This window comes from Prionailurus viverrinus, chromosome C1 (assembly GCF_022837055.1).
Source record: "Prionailurus viverrinus isolate Anna chromosome C1, UM_Priviv_1.0, whole genome shotgun sequence".
Lineage (NCBI taxonomy): Eukaryota > Metazoa > Chordata > Mammalia > Carnivora > Felidae > Prionailurus > Prionailurus viverrinus.
Genome location: NC_062568.1, coordinates 127,232,946 through 127,255,243, shown reverse-complemented (window position 1 = coordinate 127,255,243; position 22,298 = coordinate 127,232,946). Strand labels below are relative to the sequence as shown.

Here is a 22,298-nt window from a genome sequence, read left to right as displayed (position 1 = left end):
AAAGGGTTCTTTTGGTTATGGTTTTTTATTTACTTTTTAATTTTTTAGTGAACATCTTAAAAGAAGGGCAAGAAAAGCTAATTGCAAATTAATTACACATTTTAGCCACTTTGATGGGCCAAACTTTACCTGAAGGGCAGAAATATCATATAAATATAAGAACTCATTACTTATATAGAGACATGTTTGGTTTCTTTTTCAGCGCATACTTCGTATTCCAAGAGTAGTTTCTAATGGAGTTTAATAAAGACACTGGAGAGAGAATAAAAATACTTTTTTTATTATTTTGGTTCACATTGAAGTTGAAGCTAATGAATGTCTTAAGCTCTTGGGGGAGGGGAAGAGAAACTTCACTGACAGAATTGGCACTGACTCTATTTGTCATGACTTTATAAATGTGACTGAAGTTTTTTTTTTTTTTAATAAAAAATCCTTTTATTTTTTATAGCTGTAGATTGCATGCATATCTATTACAATAACGTCTGAACCAAAGCAAGTGTTAGAACCTTTCTTTTTTGCTATTTCTGTGTTGCTGCAGTTGCTAATTTCAGAAGAGGAGTTTGCAGTTAAATTTGATGAAGCACACCACATCTGCTCAATTTCAGTCAGATTCTAATGGGGCTGCCAAGAGGCTGCGTTAGAATTAAAAAGAATGTTTTCCTGACTCAAATAGTTATAGGAGCCTTATAATAGACACTCTGGGTCACTGAATCTGGCAAGAAGGTGCCCTAAAGACTGGATTGTAGAAAAATAGTAAGATTTGTAAAATATTAAATCCCTTTAGAGTTCTTACAGAGAACAACTGAATATTGAGTTCTGAGGAAAAAAAATAGTGATATTAGGATGTTGATAAAAGCAAGTTTTCCTCTCTGCTGAAATTCTTGGATTACAATACAGATAACAGACATTCAGTGCTTGTCATAAAGATGTTAATAAATTTGGGATTAAATTAGATTGCATTGACATAGTGGTGATCTTTTGGGTCATGGTTCTTTGAGAATATGATGAAAGTTGTAAATCCTCTACATGAAAGAATGTATAGCCACATATAAACAAATTTAGCACATGTTTTCAGGGTTCATCCATCCCCAGAAGTGTATCCTTAAACTCGGAGTTAAAAAAACAAACAAACAAAAAAACCTTCTGTAATAGAGAAATATTAAGAAATATTTGATCTATGGATAAACAGGAACATAAGGAAGAGGTTACATTTTGTATGGGGATGGGATTGTGACATTCCATTCTTTGACTGAATTTACCATGATAGGCTGCTTCTAAGAGAGATCTCTCTTCACTATTCCTCATTACATCACTTCCTACCCACCTCTGCCCTAGTAAACATCCACTCACTTTTATGACTTAAAGTATTTATTTCCTTCACAACAACTAGTACAATCAGAACTTATTTTTCATCGCAGCCTGTTCTAACTAAAATTTAAGCACATGAAGACTTTGTTGACAACTGTATTGTCTAGCACATAGTTTTGTTCAGGAATTATTTTTCAAATAAACGAATAATGCAGTATTAACTAGTTGGAAAGCCCATAAACTATATATTGGTAATATATATGAATTCATGTGAAGTTAAGAGTGATACAGGGGCACCTGGGTGGCTCAGTCAGTTGGGCATCCGACTTTGGCTCAGGTCATGATCTCGCCATCTGTGAGTTTGGGCCCACCGTGGGGCTCTGTGCTGACAGCTCAGAGCCTGGAGCCTGCTTGAGATTCTGTGTGTCCCTCTCTCTCTGCCCCTCCCCCACTCACATTCTGTCTCTGTCTCTGTCTCTGAAAATAACCTTAAAAAAAAAAAGTGATACAAAGAGCTTAGCTGGGTGTGTCTTACCAAGCTCAATATGATAAATTTCTCTGACATGCTTAAATTTAAAATGGTTAATGTTTCTTTTAGTCAGTCTGTTTCTTGAGATGTCTTCAAGACCTTTGTCATAAATATTCATTTTTTGGAAATGTCTGCTGATAATGTGATACTTCCAGGTCTGGCTGCAGTAGGGAATGATATATTATGGCAATATTTTAGTTTATTTTCTTTAAGAAAATGGGTGCAAGCTCTTCTAGGCAGACTATGGCACTGGTAGGGATGCAAATTAGTACTGAACTGCATTTGTGTGTATGGTTTATCAAGAAACTTCTTGCAGCACTAAGGTATTCCTGATAACTTCTCCACATTTACCATGCTGCTTCACATCTGTAACTAGGATTAATGTTTTAAGATGGTTGTAGTTATGAAAGGTATTGTGTACTTTTGGCAGGGTACAATTCTATGTCGTTATATCGTTTCCAAGTTGTGTTTAATAATAATTTATACTTGTAAAGCTTATATGGCAATCAATAAACTGAGCTTCAAAGGGGTTAAGTTTTCTGCCATCTGGTTTGACATTTTGGAGACAAAGCAGGCTCTAAACAGGATTAAAATTCCTCTAAGCATAATGGAATTGTTCAATCCAAAGGGGTAAACTGTATAACATAATTTTAAGATGGGAATCAGATAAATCAGCTTGGTAAAGTCATTTTGGGAGGCTTTCTTTCTGATTGGTTAAAGGGTAGAACAATTTTCTATTCAATAGACTGTCATCAGTTGAATTCATTATTGTATAGAAAAATAGCTAAAAGAATTTGAAGTTGGTTTTTCTCCCATATGCTAATGTTTTCATTGTATTTTTTTCCAGTGTAAGCTCAATTCAAAAGAATATATTTTATAAAGCCCCCAGACTTTCTCTGGAGAGTCACTCATTATGAAAAAATTTTAGTTAAGAGATTTATTTATGCTGAGCTTGCTTAATTGTAGAACCAGAAACCGTTCCATGATCTTAATTTCAGTATGGATACAGCCTACTGAATTGAGTGATATTTAGTGCCTCTGAGCCTTTTGAGAAATGACTATTTCTAGCTATGAGCAGTCAGAGATTAAGGCTTGGTGTCATCCTATAACAGCTAAATTTTAACTTAATGCTCCCTGCCTATAGTGAGAGGTAGACCACTTTATAGTAGTTCTTCTTGTGGTCGACTTACCGTGTGGTGATGGAGACGGCAAAGTAACTATCTGTAAATGTCCATTGTTTTATAGTGCCTTAGGAACTCAAGGTGTACATAAAGGATATAATCATACCTTCCTTGTCAAGTCAGCAAGATGCCATTTTAAAATTCTGTTTACAAAAGTATCTGATAGATATTTTTAGAAGGCATAGCTTTTAGAAACTCTGAAATGTCTATATCTTTCATATTGATTCTAACTCAAAGGGATACTTTAAATTTTGCTATCAATTACATTCAAATTTAGCATTTGCAGAAATGATTTGGTAATCCTGAATGGTAGGGAGACCAGTAGGATTTTTCTTTTTAATTTGTTTTTTGGGGAAAAAAAGGAAAATAAAGGATTATAATATGTAACACTTACCTTAGTAGGAAATACCTTTTATTTTTAGGAGAACATAAGAAAAACTTTATATAGTTACATTAAAAAATAATTCTTCTGTTGGAAAAATTTGTACTTGTAAGTTTGGTAGATATTTTCCGGTATAAAGACCATTTTCTTAGGAATAAATTATTTCTGAAGACAGTGTTGCATTAGAAGGAGTACTATGGATTGCAAAAATGAAATGACTGAGTATGGTGATAAAATCCAAAGATTGTGAGTTTACGGTAAATCTTATCCAATTATAATGTTATATTTAGGCATCTACCATTATTTTCTTTTATCCTACATATTGATAATATACTAAAACACTATCATTTTATGAACTAATAGATGTAAGTTTAGATAATAAGTGTTGTGATTCAAGTGCCACAAATCCAGATGTCACATAAACTCAATCAGACCATGATTCTGTTGTTACTTGAATGACATGGCAGTTTGTTAATGATCTGATTAATTCAGAAAATACCAGTTGCACAGTTCATTTAGGATTAAGACTTCTGAGCTCAGATTTTTTTACTGATTGGATTATGTAGGTGATTTAAAAATATTATTTCCCTCATAAAATTTGAAATTAAAAAAAGTGATTAGAGTAAGTTCTTATTTCAGGCACAAAACTGATAATTTATTAAGAAAAATGCTTTTGAACTGTAAATGTTTAATGCAAATCACATTTTAAACTCTATGACAATAATAAAATCTGTGCTTGCCCTAGCAGCACATACACTGTAAATTGGATATGGTGATGAAACCTTACATAGAAAACAATAGAGTGCTTTACAAGCTGCACATCTCACAAAAAAGCTGTGATCATCCAGGTTTCAAATGTGTGTGATACTATATTACATCATTAAAAAAAAACAAAAACAAGTAATGAAGACCCAGATATCCATCAGAGGCCATCTCCTTAAAAATTCATTCATTTTTGAAATTGACTTTCTTCATACAAACTCTTGATATACAAAGTACTGGCTGATTATATTTGTGATGTGTATACAATGGCAAGTGAATCCCCTAAATTTTCTAACTCTCAAAAACAAAGGAGAACTCATATAAACATTTTGAAAGAGAAGACAACCTTGCAAAAGGACCCAAGTGGTCACTAAGTCATGCTAACTTTTTGTAGGCAAAAAGGAAAAGAAATCTTTGCTAAACTTTCACAGTCTCGAGAGTGAGTTATTTAATCCTATGACTTTGACAGTGAGATATTTGAGAAGTATGTTTTACTTGTGACATTTGAAATGAATTACTCTTAAGTGTTAGCATTTTTTTTTACACAATGCTTTATCTGAATTATTATATCCTTACTTTAAAAGGAAGTTGTTAGTATGTACGTGTGAAACTAAACATTTACCACAATTTAAGTTATACATTATTTGTTATAGAATATACTTTTTAAGTTATGAAACCAACCCACACTAGTTTCTGCAAAACTGACTTAGGTAAGTATTCTTAATATATGGAAAGTACGTCTAAACTCAGTGAAATGTGTAATAAATACTGATTATGTTTTTGGAGTTATTAACATAAAATATTACTAAAGCTTTCTTTTTTGGTTACATTATTTTGCACACATAGCGAATCAGGGTAACAAAGGGTTGCTTTCTCATCTTGTTTTCTGAATTGTTTTTTTGTACATTTAAACCGCACAGACAACTTCCAAGTCCTGCTATTTTTTTTTCCACACTGATATTGCCAGTAACCCTCTACAGCTCATAATGTAAATCTAGATGACATCACAGGAAGTTTCTTTCTAAGAGTCTTTTTTATGTGCTTCATGTACTTTTAGATTCCCGACACAAGTTGCAAGTTGTGTGTAAAAACTTAAGTTACAACACTATATATTAGGAAGAACAAAATTTGTTTAGTTGAATAATAAATGAGTAAAATCCAGTCAAATCCAAATTTTCTGACTCTGTTGCATTTTTTGCGAGCGACAATAAGGGTTGCTTTCAGTGAAGTGAACAGAGTAACTCATCCTTACGGAATCAGTTTTAGCATTCAGTGTTAGTGGTCTGATAAACCTTGGGTAATATAAATATTCTACGTAAGGGATTTAGTTTGATTTTTTTTCTTCTGGTTTATAGTTTTAAATAAAGGGTTAAGTTGAAGATGTTTCCTTCTTGACCACACTTGAAAATTGGCCCATAATAATTACTGAGATTAAACTTCAGTGTATTTTATAAAAAATATTACTTACTTTCACAGAAGTGAAGAGATACAATTGCACAATGGTGGTTGCAATGGTAGAAATACATATTGCCAATAAAATGTTAGCAAGAGATTTAAAAATGACTGTACAGCACCGCATCAGAGAATTCTAGAACAGCAAAATGAGTACTATAATTTTTCCATATAAATAAAATCCTTAAATCTTTTTTAGAAATGGGAGGAAAGTGCTTTTTTTCCCCTAATTCCCACCAAAATATTTCCTGATGTAGAGCAAAAGACAGTAAAAAATGACGATTAAAAAAAAAACATTCATGCATTTAAGCCATCATTAGTCTCTGACTCTAATATAAGGCAGATCATTAATCTTTTGCAAAACTATGACTTTAGCCATTTAAACTCTTTTTAGTGATTTTCATGACAAGGACATGATAGGCCCTGTAAATTTAGGAGTTAAGATGTGTTTCCAACAGGCTGATTTAGACAGGCTCAGCTGTATTTTTGAAAAACCAACTTGATAATAAAAAAATGCTTTGGAGAAATGATGAGAAGTTCTAATAAAGGAACAACAGAAGGGATTCTATAGAGTTTATCACAAATTACACTGTTTAGATAAATGAAAATAAATTACATTTGCTTATGTGTCATCCTCAGTCTTAATGATGTGGAAAAGTGTGACATTGAACAGGACCTGGTGACCGTTGTTCCAGGCATAAAGAGCTCTATCTCTTGCATTGTAGTCAAGCATGGATATGTGAAAGTATTGGTTATGAAAAGGAATGTCCGTGTACTCATATGTAGAGGTTTTGGTGGAATATGAGTAATACACCTTGGCTCCAGTTAAGTGGGAGTTGGTGACATATAGTGTCCCACAAATCATAAAAGATTCCCCTGCACTTCTTTTAGGATAGCCAGTGCTCCAGCTCTTCATCACCTCCAGGGTATCTTGGTTAAGTTGACTGATGACAATATTGCCTGCATTCTGGTTAGTTGCATACACAGCCCACAACCCAATTTCATCAGCCATTAGGTCGATATCAGAGAATCCACCCCATGTATAGGGGTAAACATTGTGAAAACCAGCATACTCCAGACTTCGTTGGGCAAGCACTCGCCCCATATCAAAGCTGTATTTGATGATGATGTTACTCTGATACTTGTTAAAATAGAGTGAGCCGTTGTAGACAACATGGTTAGTTCCCGCCCATTTGAAAGGGAGGTTGTATGTCCTTGATTCAGCCCCACTGACAAAGTCTGCAATTGATTTGTACTCACGAACAATTTTATTGTTAGTATAACTGTCCATGTACCAGACCTGAGGAAAAGGGGGGAAAAAATAAAAGGAGTGACTAAACTCTGTAATTTTCTGAGAATTCCAAAATAAAGACAGAGTCAACATATATTAATATCCCTGTTCTCAGGATCTGGAAACCACATCATCTTACTGGTGACCTCTTACAATGTGATAGTACTACAGGCAAAAATAGTGGCATTTTCCATGTGGAAAGTAAACAACTGACTTTACTGCTTTGAAGTTGATTTTTCTTTTTGCCCTTTTTATTTATTTGACCATTCAGTGCATATGACCGAGTGAACTAAACACGTGTCAATGCAAATCACATCACTTTGTTCAGTTTTACAATCCGTGCAATGTGATAACTGCAAAAAATACCAACTGCAGCAAATTTATTCCATCTTTTGCTCTGAAAAATATATGGTCTAGTTTTACACATTTAATTCATTTCTCCTTTATTGATACCATAGAAACTTCTAGTAATCCTTGTTCACTGGATCGCCTTATAAGTACAACTACTCTTTAGTGAAACTATTTTACTAATTTAGCTACTAATCTCATTTGGATGTAACCCTTGAGAATGTTAATGTAAACTGAATTCTGTAATAGACTGTAAGTAGAGCTGTGGTAGGTTTCCAGTATGTTGATTTGCCTAATACAGACATTGTGAGCTTATGAAAATGCACCCCAAAAGTTTCAGTGCTATTGACCTTAAAATTACCTTTAGAATCCAGAGATGCTTCACCTTGTTTAGCAAATTGGTTAGCTCTTGAGTTTGTCATTTAGTGTTATTTTTTTTCTTACGCTAAGGAACAGGTTTTAGAAGGAGTATATAGAAAATTTTGTATACTTGTAATAAGCACTTTTTCCTAGCATAAAACAGACTATTAGAGGAATTAGACTTACTTGTGAATTGTAAGATGGAACATTTTACCAAAATAAGGTTGCTGTAGATATGCTAATGTTATCAAACTAAGAATACTTGCAAACAGTGTAACACTTTTCAAGTTGAAACTAATATTCCTGAAGAAAACAAATAGTTCAATCGATATAAAGTGCAAATAAAACATAATCCTAAGCAAAGACATTTGTGGAAGCAACATACTCGGTTATTTTTTTCAGATGCTAAAGGATCTGTCATCCAAGCACCAAATCGGGTTCCAGATGTCTTGACTGTAATTGGGCCTGTGATTTTCATCAATTTGCCACATGCTGAAATTAGAAAAACATAAACATGTTGGGTGAACATGAACAATGATTGCAACACACATACTTAAACCACAGTCAAACTCCAACCACACTCATACGATTTTCAAGAGTAAGAAAGGGATCCTGAAACAAAGCAAAACCATGAGATTAATATCACATATTCTGAATTAATGATCGTTCATGTAGGGTACTGTGCATTTAACTATAATTTGAACCATGAGTACTTGGCTTTTTCAGGGCTCTAAATCTCAAGAATGGGTGTTTTATTTATTTATTTATTTATTTTTTAAATTTTTTTTCAACGTTTATTTATTTTTGGGACAGAGAGAGACACAGCATGAACGGGGGAGGGGCAGAGAGAGAGGGAGACACAGATACGGAAACAGGCTCCAGGCTCTGAGCCATCAGCCCAGAGCCTGACGCGGGGCTCGAACTCACAAACCGCGAGATCGTGACCTGGCTGAAGTCGGACGCTTAACCGACTGCGCCACCCAGGCGCCCCAAGAATGGGTGTTTTAAAATGGGAAATGATTTGTACAATCTGGAAAGAAATAGTGAGGAAAGCCATTGTCTTTATACCACTTTAGCAGCTGCTTCATCTTAATAAAGAAGTCAGAAAAAATAAACAAATTTACCACGGGCCTGTTTAGCTGATCACCTGCTCTCCTATCCCTCCTCCACCCCATGCCTTGAGATCTTGGACAATTTATACAGGCCAGAAAGAACTCTGTAAGCTGATTTAAAGTTTGTGTTGGTGAATGAGCAGCTCCTTTGGAAGATATATTTATAGAATATACAATAAAAATTCAGTCTACCTGAAAGAGGTAGAGTTTTGAAGGGTATGCCTTGTGCAGATGGCAGGGCCTGATACAGCAGCCATTGAAGGTGCAAACAAACACAAAATCACAAAAAACTCAAGCCCTCCAGATCCTGTAGGCACATGCAGTGAAAGATAGAGTATCAATCAATGTAATACACGTGAAAAATTAATGACTTTCTGAGAAAAATTATATTTTTATCACCCTAAGTGTAAGATTTTAGGAAAGCTTCAGACCTCATAAATGCCAAAACATAAACCAAACAGAAACCCAGGCATTTTAAAAAGACTTTAAATAGCAAAAAATTAAAAGTGACCTTTACATATTGTGAAGGGCAATAGGAATGCCTATCGATGTTGACCTTTAGTCTAAAAGAATATCCTATCCATTTACACCCCCTTTATGGTTTTTTTTTTTACCTACTTTTTCTTTGTTCTGTTTGTTCAGGGTTTCTTCCACCCTTCTCTGCCTATCCTTGGAATTTATATTTCTAGTTAGTTCCTATTCCCATGTATTTGGAAGATAACAGATTGCTGGGGCCCCTAGGTGGCTCATTCAGTTAATGACTGACTCTTGATCTCCGCTCAGGTCCTGATCTCACAATTCATGAGATCCAGCCCCTTGTTGGGCTCTGTGCTGACAGTGTGGGACCTGTCTGGGATTCTCTTTCTCTGCCCCTCCCCAGCTCTCTCTCTTTCTCCCTCAAAAATAAACAAACTTCAAGGAAAAAAAAAAAGATTCCTAAAGCAAATCAAGGACATAACTAACTCTCTAGCTTGGAGTTTATTTTGACTCTTTTTTCTCTATATATGCTTCTGGTAAGAATAATTAGTAACTGGCAGTATACTAAGCTGTTCAGGTAGGAAGATGATGAGTGATAACATTATATTTTGTATTATTTCAGTGATAACTGCAAATTTAATAATCTCTAACACTTAATGAAACCTGAATGGAATACATTTTTTTCTCCTTTTGTGAAAGAAATTAGATATGATGGCATTTTTATATACTTCATATAAATGAATTTAGTTTCCTTATACATGATAAACTAGGCAGATAATTAAACAGATTTTATGACTTTATATTGAATAGCAAATTGTTGGGTTAAACCTGTTTAGACTGTATCAACTCGATGTAAACATAGGAACAGTATATGGGTAAGTGGTATCAGTTTGAACTAGACAAAAACAAATACATTCTGAATGAATCTTGTTGAGTATGTTCTCTTAAAGCACAGTAAATGAAAGTAATATGATCTTTAATGATGTCCTATGTAACTATTTCTAAGTTCATGGATGATAAGTGCATGAAAATCTCAAGTGAATTAGAATTGGAAGATATCCCATCTCCTGGAAAAGCACCACAGAACATATTTGCCCCCTTAGGCATGAATAATGAATTCTTATTAAACAAAATAGAAGTAGATAAATCAGGTAAAATATGAAAGTAACTCTGGCTTAAATATGATGGACTAATAAATGTTTTCATCTCCTTTCTTGTCTAAGATCTAATTAAAATGATAATAAAGGAGAAACACACGGGTGGAAAAAAGCCCAAAGCAGAGAGAATGGTATAAGAGACAGTGGAGAAGAAACTTCAACCAATTTCTAAAAGGCAGAAGGTGATGGAGAGTGGTAATTAAAGATGTAGGATAAGATAAGATGCATTAGTGTCCAGGCAGAGGAGGCAAGTGCTAAGAAGGGAGCTGCTTTGCTTTGAAGAAGAGAAAGGACTCAAACGGTTCCTGTGAGGGTATTGGTGATATCGGGCCCTGAAAGCAGGCCACCACTGAAAGCATGCCTGAAGAGCAGTTGATCCTGTCTTCATCCCTAGATCCAGGACCCCAGGTGGCAGTTTTAAAAAATCTACAAATCTGTGTTAAATACTTGAAAAGGATTAGGGCAACTAATGTAGGCATTGGAGCTCCAGAATGAAGGCTCTTGCATTCTGACATTGGTAGTCTCCTACCTTACTCACTAGGGAATAGAGTGACAAGCCCTACCTAAATACAGTTTCCAAGTAGATTTATTGTTCAGATCTTTAAAAATGAATGGATAAGCAAAGGTAAGCACGCGTTTTCAAAAAGCTTACAACAAGAAAGACTAAAAGTGCAGAGAAAACAGACCCCATAAGAAGAGAGATAATACAGAGAGAAGAGATCCTAGTATCTGTAGAGTTTTGCATACTGGAAACTGTTCACTGTAAAAGGAAAACACAAAAGAGCTACTGGCAATTAAAAATAGTACATTTTAAAAAATAGGTTGGAAGATAAACATCGGTCTCAAATCAAAAAGATAGACAATACAGAAAAAATATGGATGCATGTAGAATCAACCCAGAAGCTCCTACATCGGAAGGCCAAGTTTTTAGAATGAAAGGAGAGAGGAAAAGTAAATTATCAAAGAAATTATACAGGATATTTCTCTAGTTACCAAACCTAAAAACAGGTATCCTCTGCCCTTCAAAAGTTTGTGTTACCCCTAGAAGTGAGAATGGCATCACCAAACTCCCTGGGAGTTCATACTACCATATGGTTCCCTGGGAACCACACTTGGCATCTTACCATCAAGCTGCCATAGCTTTGAACTATGTCTAAGAGCATCCGTACTTTACCTGGGTTTATTTTGAGCATCTGTTAGCAAGATGTGCCCTAAGGGATCAGAAAAACCTGAGAGATTATTTTTTTGGGTCTGGAAATGCTTAGAAATTTCCATATACATTAATACTAATTACTTCTTTACTTTCTACCATTTTGGCTTTGGAAAGTTTTCATAGGAATTCTGTAGTAATCTGAGATAGTGGGGGAAACCTTTGTTCAGATTAAAAGGTCATGCCATAGGGGCGCGCCTGGGTGGCTCAGTCAGTTAAGCATCTGACTTTGGCTCAGGTCATGATATCTATATTTGTGGGTTAAAGCCCCGCGTCGGGCTCTGTGCTGACACCTTGGAGCCTGGAGCCTGCTTCAGATTCTGGGTGTCTCTCTCTCTCTCTTTCTCTCTGTCCCTCCCCACCACATGCTCTGTCTGTCTCTTTCTTAAAAATAAACCTTAAAAATTTTTTTTAAAAAAAGGTCATGCCCTAATGAATGGAAAAAGATTTACTCTTAAAAAAATTACTGAAATTTTAGATTAATAATAGAGAAGACACTGGAACTTTTTCAGAGAAAGAATGGGAATTGGTCACGTGCAAACAGATGGGAATTAGACTGGCATTGGGCTTAGCGATACTGGATGCTGGAAGACAATAATCAGTATATTCAAGGACAAAAAAATCAGAGGAAAATAGAATAAGGATCTGGTCTCACATGAAAACTTTCCAAAAGTTTACCTACAATGTACTTTTTCTTAAGAAGTTACCTGAGGATATACTGTAACAAAATAAACAGTAAGCCAAGATAGGGCAAGGCATGAGATCAGGAAAACAGTAACTTCTTGCCCAAGAAGGACAGCTGTGCAGTAGACCTGGAGAGAGATTAGTCCAGAACAAACATCTGCAGGAAGGAGGTCTCAGAGAGAAGAGGAATTGATACAGAAATATTGGGTGAGATCCTCTAAGAAAAGGTGGGTATAGTAAAGGCAATTACTGAAGTACATACGTAAAAGGAAAATTTATTTGAACTTAACTATAGTAATTTTCACTTTTGAATGGCACGGATATGACCTTGGACTTTTAGAGAAAAGGAATATATCAGAGTCTACCACTGAGCTCCAGAAGAACAACATGAGCATGGTCATAATAATGACATAAATAACAAATAATAAAACTCATGTTTGGCTTGTAGAATCAGCCCATGAACTAACTACAGAATACTTAATAAATATTTCATCTATTCTGTGATTATAGAAACGACAAAATGTTTCCAACCATGATAACCCAGAAGAATAAACTTCACACTATGAAAGAACTAAAAATTAGGAAAAGAGATGAAAGAAAGAATGGAGATGTAATTCACATCATACTTAAAAATAGGGTGTTAAGAGCTTTCCTGTAGTTGTTGAAAAAACAATAAAGTTTTAAATAGGAGGCTTGAAGTTACAAAGTTGCTAAGGGTTGAACTGTGAATAGTCCTAAAAGCATATAATGAGGAGACAAGGAAGTGGTTTAGGCTAAGTGACTTAAGTCTGCATTTTGCAGAGCAAAAGTCAGTAAATGTTGTCCAAAATTGATTAAAAAAAAAAAAAAGGAAAAATAAACATAGCATTAGAGGTTTGGATTTCACCACCTGAAGCCCTAAAGTTAAACTGAAATGTGGTTGCTCCTGGAGAAAGGAGGCTTGCTTTTTATTCTAAGCATATAATTTTCTAGTCATGTCCATACAGTAATTAAATTATAATTTTAAAAGTTAAAACAGTTGTAAAAACTTAATATTAGGCATTAAATTTAAAAAAGTAAAAATCACATCTATATATATTCTATTGAAAAATAATTTCCAGGTTTTTAAATGCCTTGCTTCCATGCAAGTTCAGGAAGTAGATGGAAACTGAAGATATAAATAGTCTCCAGAAATGAAACCTGTTATTATTCGGATTTTTAATTAGGCTTTAATCCTGTAAGGACCAGATTGAAATTGTGTTTTTTAAACTTGCATCTCCTTCTCACAATGGACATGGCAACCTTTCCCTCTAATTAGTTCAATCCTAAAAAATTAGGATCCTTACCAGGAATTACATTCATCAGTTATTTCGTAGAGAGGTTAAAAGTTAATAGGTGATTACATTTGTTAGTACATGTGTAGGAGCTGTACTAAGAGGTATTATGCATGTAATTCAAGGAGAAATGGTGTGCATTTTATTTCAAACTAATGACTATGACCTAGGAAAAACATGACCCACTTTGCACAGGAGTCTAAAATTTCTTGGAAAATATCTTGGTTTTATTTTTTAACAGTTTTTATTGGAAGTTGTATATAAGATTACTTTTTTCCTGTACCTCTCAATTGTTTCTTCCTTATATTTGCCCTCTTCCTTTCTTACTTGGTAAGATTTAGCTTTATTATGTTCGAGAATCTTTATCCACTTTTAGTGTACCAATAAGCACCTTGCTAGTGTGAGTGCCCACACGGATAGTTGTGCCATTTGCCTCTCCCACTGTACTCATTCAGTGTAGGTTATATATTTCTTCCTGTGAATCTGCACTACTTTGCCAATTTGCTGACCTTATGTAGTATCTTCATACAACCTGCACCTTATCATCTCTTTGTAAGGGCATGGGTTGAACATGTACTTCTCTCTGAGCTTTTGGAAAGAGGGGAAGACATCGTCTTCCTGCTGATGTGTGAAGGTGCACTGAAATGCCTTTTACAGTTCCTGCTGTAGTCAGAAGTCACAAAGGGATTCAATTTCATTTTGGCCACTGGCATTCAGTGATGGCCACAAAAGGGAAGAGTGAAAAGTATCTTTTAAAGATGAATGAACTTTTGAAAAAAAAAATACCTGAAATCTCAGAAGTCAGTTAAAACTTATCTGGATATAGATCAGTATAATGTCTCAGTATGAAACATGAACATAATGGAATGTTCATTTCCATAACACCTTATATCCAGAGGAAATGGCCAAGTGAAAACACAGTAAGAAGTTACACTGATCTCAAATTGTATTAATACTGAAAGTGAATGGAGAATTTATAGTTACGGAGTTTGACTTAACATTTTAGATGGCCAGACTATATCATTAAAACTCAGAGTGAGATTTTCAACCTTTATCAGCAAGGTCACCTCCCCTAACATAGGTCTACTGCCTGATGACTGAAGCACAGTTTAGACAAAGCAGGACAGTCAATATACGCCTCAGATATGTGTGTATTTCATATGCTGATTCATTTTATGGGTGTGAATGAGCCTCTGGACTCAGTTTATGTAACATAGCTTTAATATGAATTGAGTTGGATAGATAAAACCTGTATAAGAACTATATTTGGAACTAGGAATCATGCCAAGAATCTCATATAATCAACCTTTCCCAAAACTGACAGCACTTGGGGTGTCTGGGCCTCTGTGGTGTCTGGATTTACCCAGCATTGTATCCATATGGCAGAAGGATACTGCTGAGCCTAGATCCCTTAGATGAGGAATTAAGATAGAATTTACACCAGGACTTAAAAGCTTCTGACACATAAATTAAAAATGATTTGGCTTTCTTCTTGTAGCAATGGACATTTTATCTAAATACATTAGAGAATAAAATTAATATTTAATATTTATTTATTTATTTGAGAGAGAGATAGAGCAAGAGTGGGGGAGAGGGGCAGAGAGAGATTGAATAGAATCTCCATCCCACAACCCTGGGATCATGACCTGAGCCGAAATCAAGAGTAAAATGCTCAACGACTGAGCCATGCAGGCACCCCCAATATTTAATATTTAAATGTAAAATAATTATTCATTTAACAACCATTTCCTGAGAGCTTAAGTACCAATACTGTGCTAGGTGCTGGGGATATACGGGGAATAGGGAGACAAAATAGGGCCATATGTTGTAGCTTCTCAAAATACCATTGCTTATCCTTCCCATTTCTTATTTTATTATTTTTCTTTTTTCAATCAACAGACAAGGAAAGTTAAAGAAGTTATTTTAGACTAAAACTACATTGAGAGGAAAAGGATGTAGCATCAAGTGCACTGAATATCTGTTGATATTAAATAAGAATTCTAGAAAGCCAGCCCTGAGTACTAAAATTGATAATGGCACTGTTTCCATTAAGATAATCCTCCTTGAAATTTATCTCATTTTAAACCACATTTACTTTTAGTTTCCTACAAAACATACTTGTTAACTGTCAAACAAGCAAGTTCAGTTAATTTCCCATGTTTAATTTTCTATTAAAAAAATGTGAGGGTCTAAAAGGACACATTTAGCAATTGTATTGATTAGACCTATTTGGTCTTACATATGTGTCTTATTGGTAGTTGTCTGTGTGAAGGAAACTTATCTCTATTATTTAGTAAATCAATACAATTTTGTAAACTTTGACATTTCAGTGAATTGTTTTTAAGTTAGAGATAAACCGTTTTTTTTTTAATGTTCTAATGTTTGTTTTTGAGAGAGAGAGACAGAACATAAGCAGGGGAGGGGCAGAGAGAGAGGGAGACACAGAATTCAAAGCAGGCTTCAGACTCTGAGCTGTCAGCACAAAGCCCAACTCAGGGTTTGAACCCATGAACTGTGAGATCATGACCTGAGCCGAAGCCGGATGCTTAACTGGCTGAGCCACCCATGTGCTCTCAGATATAAACCAATTTAAAAATATGCATGTGAAACCATGTAAGCTCTGGTTCCAAATAAAGATATTTTATATATAAGTCTCTGGCCAGAGATATTCCTGTGAACATTTATGAACTTTGTGTTTTACATTCTTTGATTCTTCTATGTGACTCCTCTCTCCATCATTTTCCTCCATGTCAGTCACCTATTAGCTATCTCCCATCTGCCCAGTGACTCACAGTGTGCAGTGCCAGCCTCTATATTCCTGGTGCCACCTGCATTTGACCTGGGTCCACTGTAACTTCCCATCGCACAGTGATATTCTTTGAGTAAATGAAATTTTATAGCATTAATCTACAAAGCACACTTCAAGCGAAAAATTAAAACCCTAAAGTTACAAACATTTTAAAATAATAGCTTAAATGAGTCATTTATTTACTCATTCATTTCATTAGTCATTCATTTATCAAGCTGAGATTTAATGATCATGGAGCACTGTTCCTATGTACTAGAATGTCAATGGTAAAAAAGAAAGGACACATTTTTTTTTCTGGTTAAGCTTCCATTTTGATGGGAAGAAAGAGGGGACAAAAGAAAGAAGCAAATAAGGAATATATCAGGTAGGAAAAATTTTAGTGCAGATATTTAAATAGAATAATTTGATAGTGACTCTGGGGCTGTTTTAGATAGGATGAGTAGGGAGGACCTTTCAGAAAGGGTGATACTTAATCTGAGATCTAATTGACAAGAAGCCCTGAAACCATAAGTTGAAGGAAAGGCCATTCAGACAGTGGATCAGCTAGGAGAAGGCAGCATCTTAAAACTGGGGGTATGAATTAAGGAGTCTGACTGTCTAGATTTGGAACCTGATTCTATCACTTACTCTCCAGGGATCTTTTACAGTTTTTAACATCCTAGTGTCAAATGGATAACAACAGAATAGTATCTATTTCACAGGGTTATTGGTAAGTTTAAATTATACACACACACACACACACACACACGTGAAGATACACACGTGTGTGTGTGTGTGTGTGTGTGTGTGTGTGTGTACAACTTTAAAAAATGTTATTCTTACTGTTTTTGCAGAGGCTCTATATCTGGGCATACTTGGTGAGCAAGAGAAGCAGAAATTAAAAAAAAGGCCAGTGTGTCTAGGGCACACTTGGAAAAGTAGAAGAGGTTGGAGAGGTGTTCCAAAAAATAAACTTGTAAAATCAGAGTATTTGTATTTTATTCAAGCTATGATGGGAAGCTATCAGAGTTGTAAGAAGATGGGGGGAGTGAGAGAATGTGAGCTACATCTAAAAAAGATCACTCTAGCTAGTATAATGGAAATTAATTATAGAGGGAATACAGTATAGGCAGAAAAGACCAATTAAGAGATTGGCTCATTTGTCCAGGTGAGAGATGATGGAAGTGGTGACGGGGATAGAAAATAGTAGATGGCTTGGGTTATGGTTTTTTGGGGATCAAGTTGATATGACTGGCTTCAGAAGAGATGCTAGGATGTAAAGTGAAAAGAGAAACTGAAGAAAACCTTAAATTAAAAAGATAGTCCAAGATAACATCCAAATTTTGGCTTGTTCAGCTGGGAAGATTGTAGTGCCGTTTCTCACGTGAAGTGATTAAAGAAGAAATGGGTTTGAGACAGAAGATCAAGAATTCAGATTAAGTTGTTCATGATTAGTATGCGTGCCAGTGGAGGTGTAAAGAAGAAAATATAAAAATCTAGGGAGCAGAGACACCCTTTGAGACACAGTTTTGACAGTCTAGTGAAAGGCAGAGGCTAAATACTGCCTCAGAGGGAGGGTATATGCAGAAAAGACAAAAGACATTTAGAACAGAGCTCTGGGGCATTGCAACCCAGCAAAAGAGCCCCAAAGAAGCTACAAATGGGACTTAAAAATAGTGTCATGTTAAGGGAAGAAAAGACAACCTTTTAAGAAGGATGAAGTTCTGACTTGGGGGAAATACCACTGAGATATCTAATAAAAATAAGATAACAAAAATGACCATGGAAGTTAGTAACAAGAAGTCACTGGTGATGACAAGAATCAAATGAAGACAGTGTTAAGAACAGAAGCTGGATCACAATTGGTTTTGAAGACTGTAAATCAAAGCTGCACTATTGAAGATTCTTTCAAAGGAGAAGCAACAGGGAGATGGGGGTGGAGAAATATTGGGCCATGGGAACTTTTTATTGTGCTGGTGCTACTGTTTATTCCTAAAGGCAAACAAACTTTTCTTAATCTAGTAGAGAGGGAGAAACTGAGATGGAAAAGAGAATAAACAGATGAACCCCATGAGTGGATGGTGGTTTAATCTATTTAGGCACCATGAGTAACCATGCTCTGTCCTTCTATACTTTTTTTTTTTTTTTTGGTTGGGGGAGGTGTCTGTGTTTTTACTTCTACAAATTCCCAGAAAATTTCCAAGGAAATGTTGTTTGTGTAGTATATTCCATTCAGGTTAGAATACTGAGGTGGGTGTTAGGAAATCTGGTTCCTGATCCAAGCTGCAGCATTAAATCTCATGTAAAATTGGATAATGCACTTAATCTGTGGAGTGAAGTTTCCTCATCTCCAAAATGGAAGTTCTAAGGCTTGCCATTTTGTTATTCTAATTAAGGGAACTTTGGACATGGAATGCACAGAGGTTTTTTTATATGTTGCTGAGAAGAAGGTGGTATTGATGGTCGTGGTAAAACACATACACACCATCAGGGTGATCATGGTTGTTGCCATCATCATCTACTCTTGGGAAGCAAAAAAAGCAGGGCTCTCACTGTTGATTTCTTCCCAGTTGAAGTTTATCTTCCAAATAGTTACCTGATTCCAAGCTAAAATTCATCCAAAAATTAAGGTTCAGGAATTTATAAACAATGGCTGGTTTTTTAGATATAATTTTATGGATCTTAGTGTTAAGTAAACAAAGGTATTTTCAGATTCTGATGGAGTGCAGAAATTGTAAAAGTAAAATAAACAATAGAAGTCATTTATAGTTCTTGGCTCCCATAGACTAGTTTTTGTTCAAATAAATCATTATCTTTCTTATTTCATTCTCACTTTTCATGAGGACAAAGCCAGACAGAAAGGATAATTTCCCCCAAATGCCTGGAAGACAAATGTTCCTCTAAAAGTGGATGGCAAAGAAGAAAGTTAAGAGTTTTGCCTCACTGATTTTTATCCTGCTGTGCTTTTCCGTCTACAGTGAGATACATGAAAATATTAGCATTTTGTAATATATTGAATGTGTATGGTTATGTATGGTCACAAAATATGCAAATAACTGAGGAAAGTGACTGTTTTATTTTCTGATGACTTGTAGATCTTAAACTTTTTATAATCAGTTGCGATCCGTATTTATCAATCAGTGGCTTGGGGAAAGCTATCATTTGGGATTCAGCAGATCTGTTGCTTGGATCAACGAAGCATAAAAACCATCTGTCTTTTGTTTATTTCTTTAATATATAATTGTATTTTTAATATCCTGGACTAACAGTTTCTGGATTTAAATCCTAAGGCTATGCCCATGTAAATAAATTAAATGGAGTAGTGAATATATTTATGACATTATGTTGTTTCTTTTTACGTAAGGCCATTGGGGAACTCATTTAGCAAGTAGTAGATATGATTTGATCTTTAAAGTCTATTAAAGCTACTTAAAATAAGTTTGTCCCTACTTTACATAGTAAATTCAGTAAAGTATAGTAAAACCTGTGTGTATTACTTAAACTTTTATTTGCATATTTAATCCTACCCTTATACTGCTGAGAGAAAGGTGGTGATCATGATGGATATAATCGATGTGGTATCGGAGACGGCACTAGAATGAATTTTCAGTGGTGTCTAATAAAAAAGATCAGGAATAATATATTTCTAAATACTTTAACTTTTCCAAAATTAACAGTTGTAAACTTATTAATTATAATTGGCGTTTTATGCATGTGTATGATTCTGTATAGTGATAAATATACTCAATAGGTAGTTGAGGAAAGTGACCATTTTATTTGTCTTGATTTGTTTCACGAAATATTTTTAAAATTGTGTCAACTTTTTGTGGAAGAGAGTTTATACTATGAACATAGGTTTAAGGAGAAGCCTATGTAACATCCAGATTGAATGAAGAACTAATTGTATTCTGAAATCCCAAATAAATTGGCAGTTGATGCTTGCCTCTGAAAGCACAGTTTTTATATCCTTGAACGTCTTATAATCTAGTTATAATTTAGGGCAATGTAGGACATAAAAAGGAAGATAAATAAAAAATAAGTTCATGGTAAAATATACCTATTACCCAAAAATGTGCTAAAATAACTAGGTTCTGGGATTCTGGAAGAATGTGTCATCACCAAGTACATGGGTAGGAGCAATTGCATTCTGTGTTACAATCTAGAATTTTAGGGAGTGTAGGGCTGTCCTTGGTGAATGACTCATTTGAAGATCTCAATTTAATCCATGCGGTTATTTTTGTTAATTTCCCCTATTAAATTTCCAAGTTAAATCTCACAGTTTGACTTTTCTGTTAATTCCTGCTTTCACTGAGATTTTCAATGTCACTTGTTTTAAGTGCTAGGTAGACCACAGTTTCATGTGTTTTATAGTGAAATGTTGCATTGCCATGAAGAAAGAACAGATGGCAACAGAAACAAAGGTGAAAAAAGGATTTGCTTTTGTTGTCTTTTTTCCCCCAAAAGATTTCTGGTTTTGTAAAAGATACAGATGTTTTATATATTTGACATGTCCTCATTTATTTGTCGAAAGTAACATAAAGCTTTTTGCTTTGAAAATATTTGCTCTCAAACTCTCTGTAGACACTAATTTTTACCCATTATGTTATGGGTGTTTTATGATACTTTATTCAGCTGGAATAAGACCTAGATGGCCCCTGACCTCTCAGAGAAAGGACAACTTGTCTTTAAGGCGGTAAAGATTAAAAAAATTTAAAAAAATGGCACATTTTTTCAGAAAATTTCCAAGTTTCATGAGAAGTGGGACAGGGGAATGTTGAAGACTATGCCAGGAGAATCCAGCCACATAAAGGAGCAGTCGGAGAGGGCTCCACAGAAAAGTTGGTGTCTCATGTAAAATGCAAAATCGTTAGAATTTGGATAGGTAAAGTGGAAGAGCATTCCATGAAAGGGGAGAAGAAGGTCAGTGTCTGGATAAGAAAGCACGTGTGACTGAGGAACTGAAAGATTGGGATGGTTAAAACTTACAGTAAATTGAATACATAGGGAAAACTTGTGAGAAAAGGGCTAGAGAGTTAGGCAGAAGCCATGTCATCAAAACAGACCATGAAAAGCTATTTGGATTTAATTTTTAAAGAAAATCACTTAAACATAGGTGTAATATGACAAGATTTGCATTTGGAAAAGACTACTCTGAACACCTACTGTGGTGGAGAGGGAATAACTGCAGGTAAAGGGGAGTGGGTAGGATGCCATTGTGGCAATGCAACTGAGAGCATGAGGAAGGCCTGTCTGGATTAGGGTGGTAGAAGTGAGGAAGCAGGAAAGAGGTGTTTTTGAGAGATTGGTTGGAGAGAGGAATGATGTGTGAGTGTATGTAGGTGAGGTTTAGGGAAGAATGAAAAAGGACTCTCTGGCTCCTTGCTTTCTACATCAAGGAAGAAAGCTGGGGAAGAAATCTGCCTTTGAACTCAGAAGGGCTTGGATTTAAATATGTTGCCTCTAACATGCACTTTTGGTAAAATAATTTAAACTGAGTATAAATTGCCAGTAATATTGCCTAACCCAGAGTTCTTGCAGCAGTTAGACTTAAAACATTTAGAACAGCTGGCCATACTGCTAGTCAAGCAGTATCTCTCAGTACTGCTGTAGTGAGCTACTTCTGTGCTCCTTGTCGCCAATGAAATGCAGGCTTCTTGACTGTAGAGGGAGACAGTCTGCCTCTCATCTTTGTATCACCAAATACCTACCGAAGTAGCAGCACATATCGGAGAGTCAATAGATACTTGCTGAATGAGCAAATAAGACTATTAACACATAGACAATTTGGTTTCCCTTTTAAAATTTAATTTTTCATAAACATGACAAAGACAGTAACCAAATGTCATTATTTCTGACCTAAAGTTTTGAGTGCTATGGATATTTCTGTTGAACGTGAAGCCTCAAAACTGTTAGTGTTAATAGAAAGATGGCATCCTGTGCTTCA

At 35.2% G+C, this 22,298-nt stretch overlaps 1 protein-coding gene and 1 pseudogene across 1 annotated transcript in view; both read right to left on the bottom strand.

Annotated features, from left to right (window-relative positions):
• Positions 1-6,236: 6,236 nt before the first annotated feature.
• The window catches only part of OLFM3 (olfactomedin 3), a 33,807-nt gene continuing 17,745 nt past the window's right edge, over positions 6,237-22,298 (bottom strand). Inside the window, exons 4-5 of the mRNA XM_047871350.1 lie at positions 7,999-8,105; positions 6,237-6,914 (exon numbers count right to left, since the gene is read on the bottom strand). Coding sequence (XP_047727306.1) covers positions 6,237-6,914; positions 7,999-8,105 — 785 coding nt within the window. The remainder of the gene's footprint in view (positions 6,915-7,998; positions 8,106-22,298) is intronic.
• On the bottom strand, positions 13,801-14,264 carry LOC125172792 (60S ribosomal protein L26-like; annotated as a pseudogene).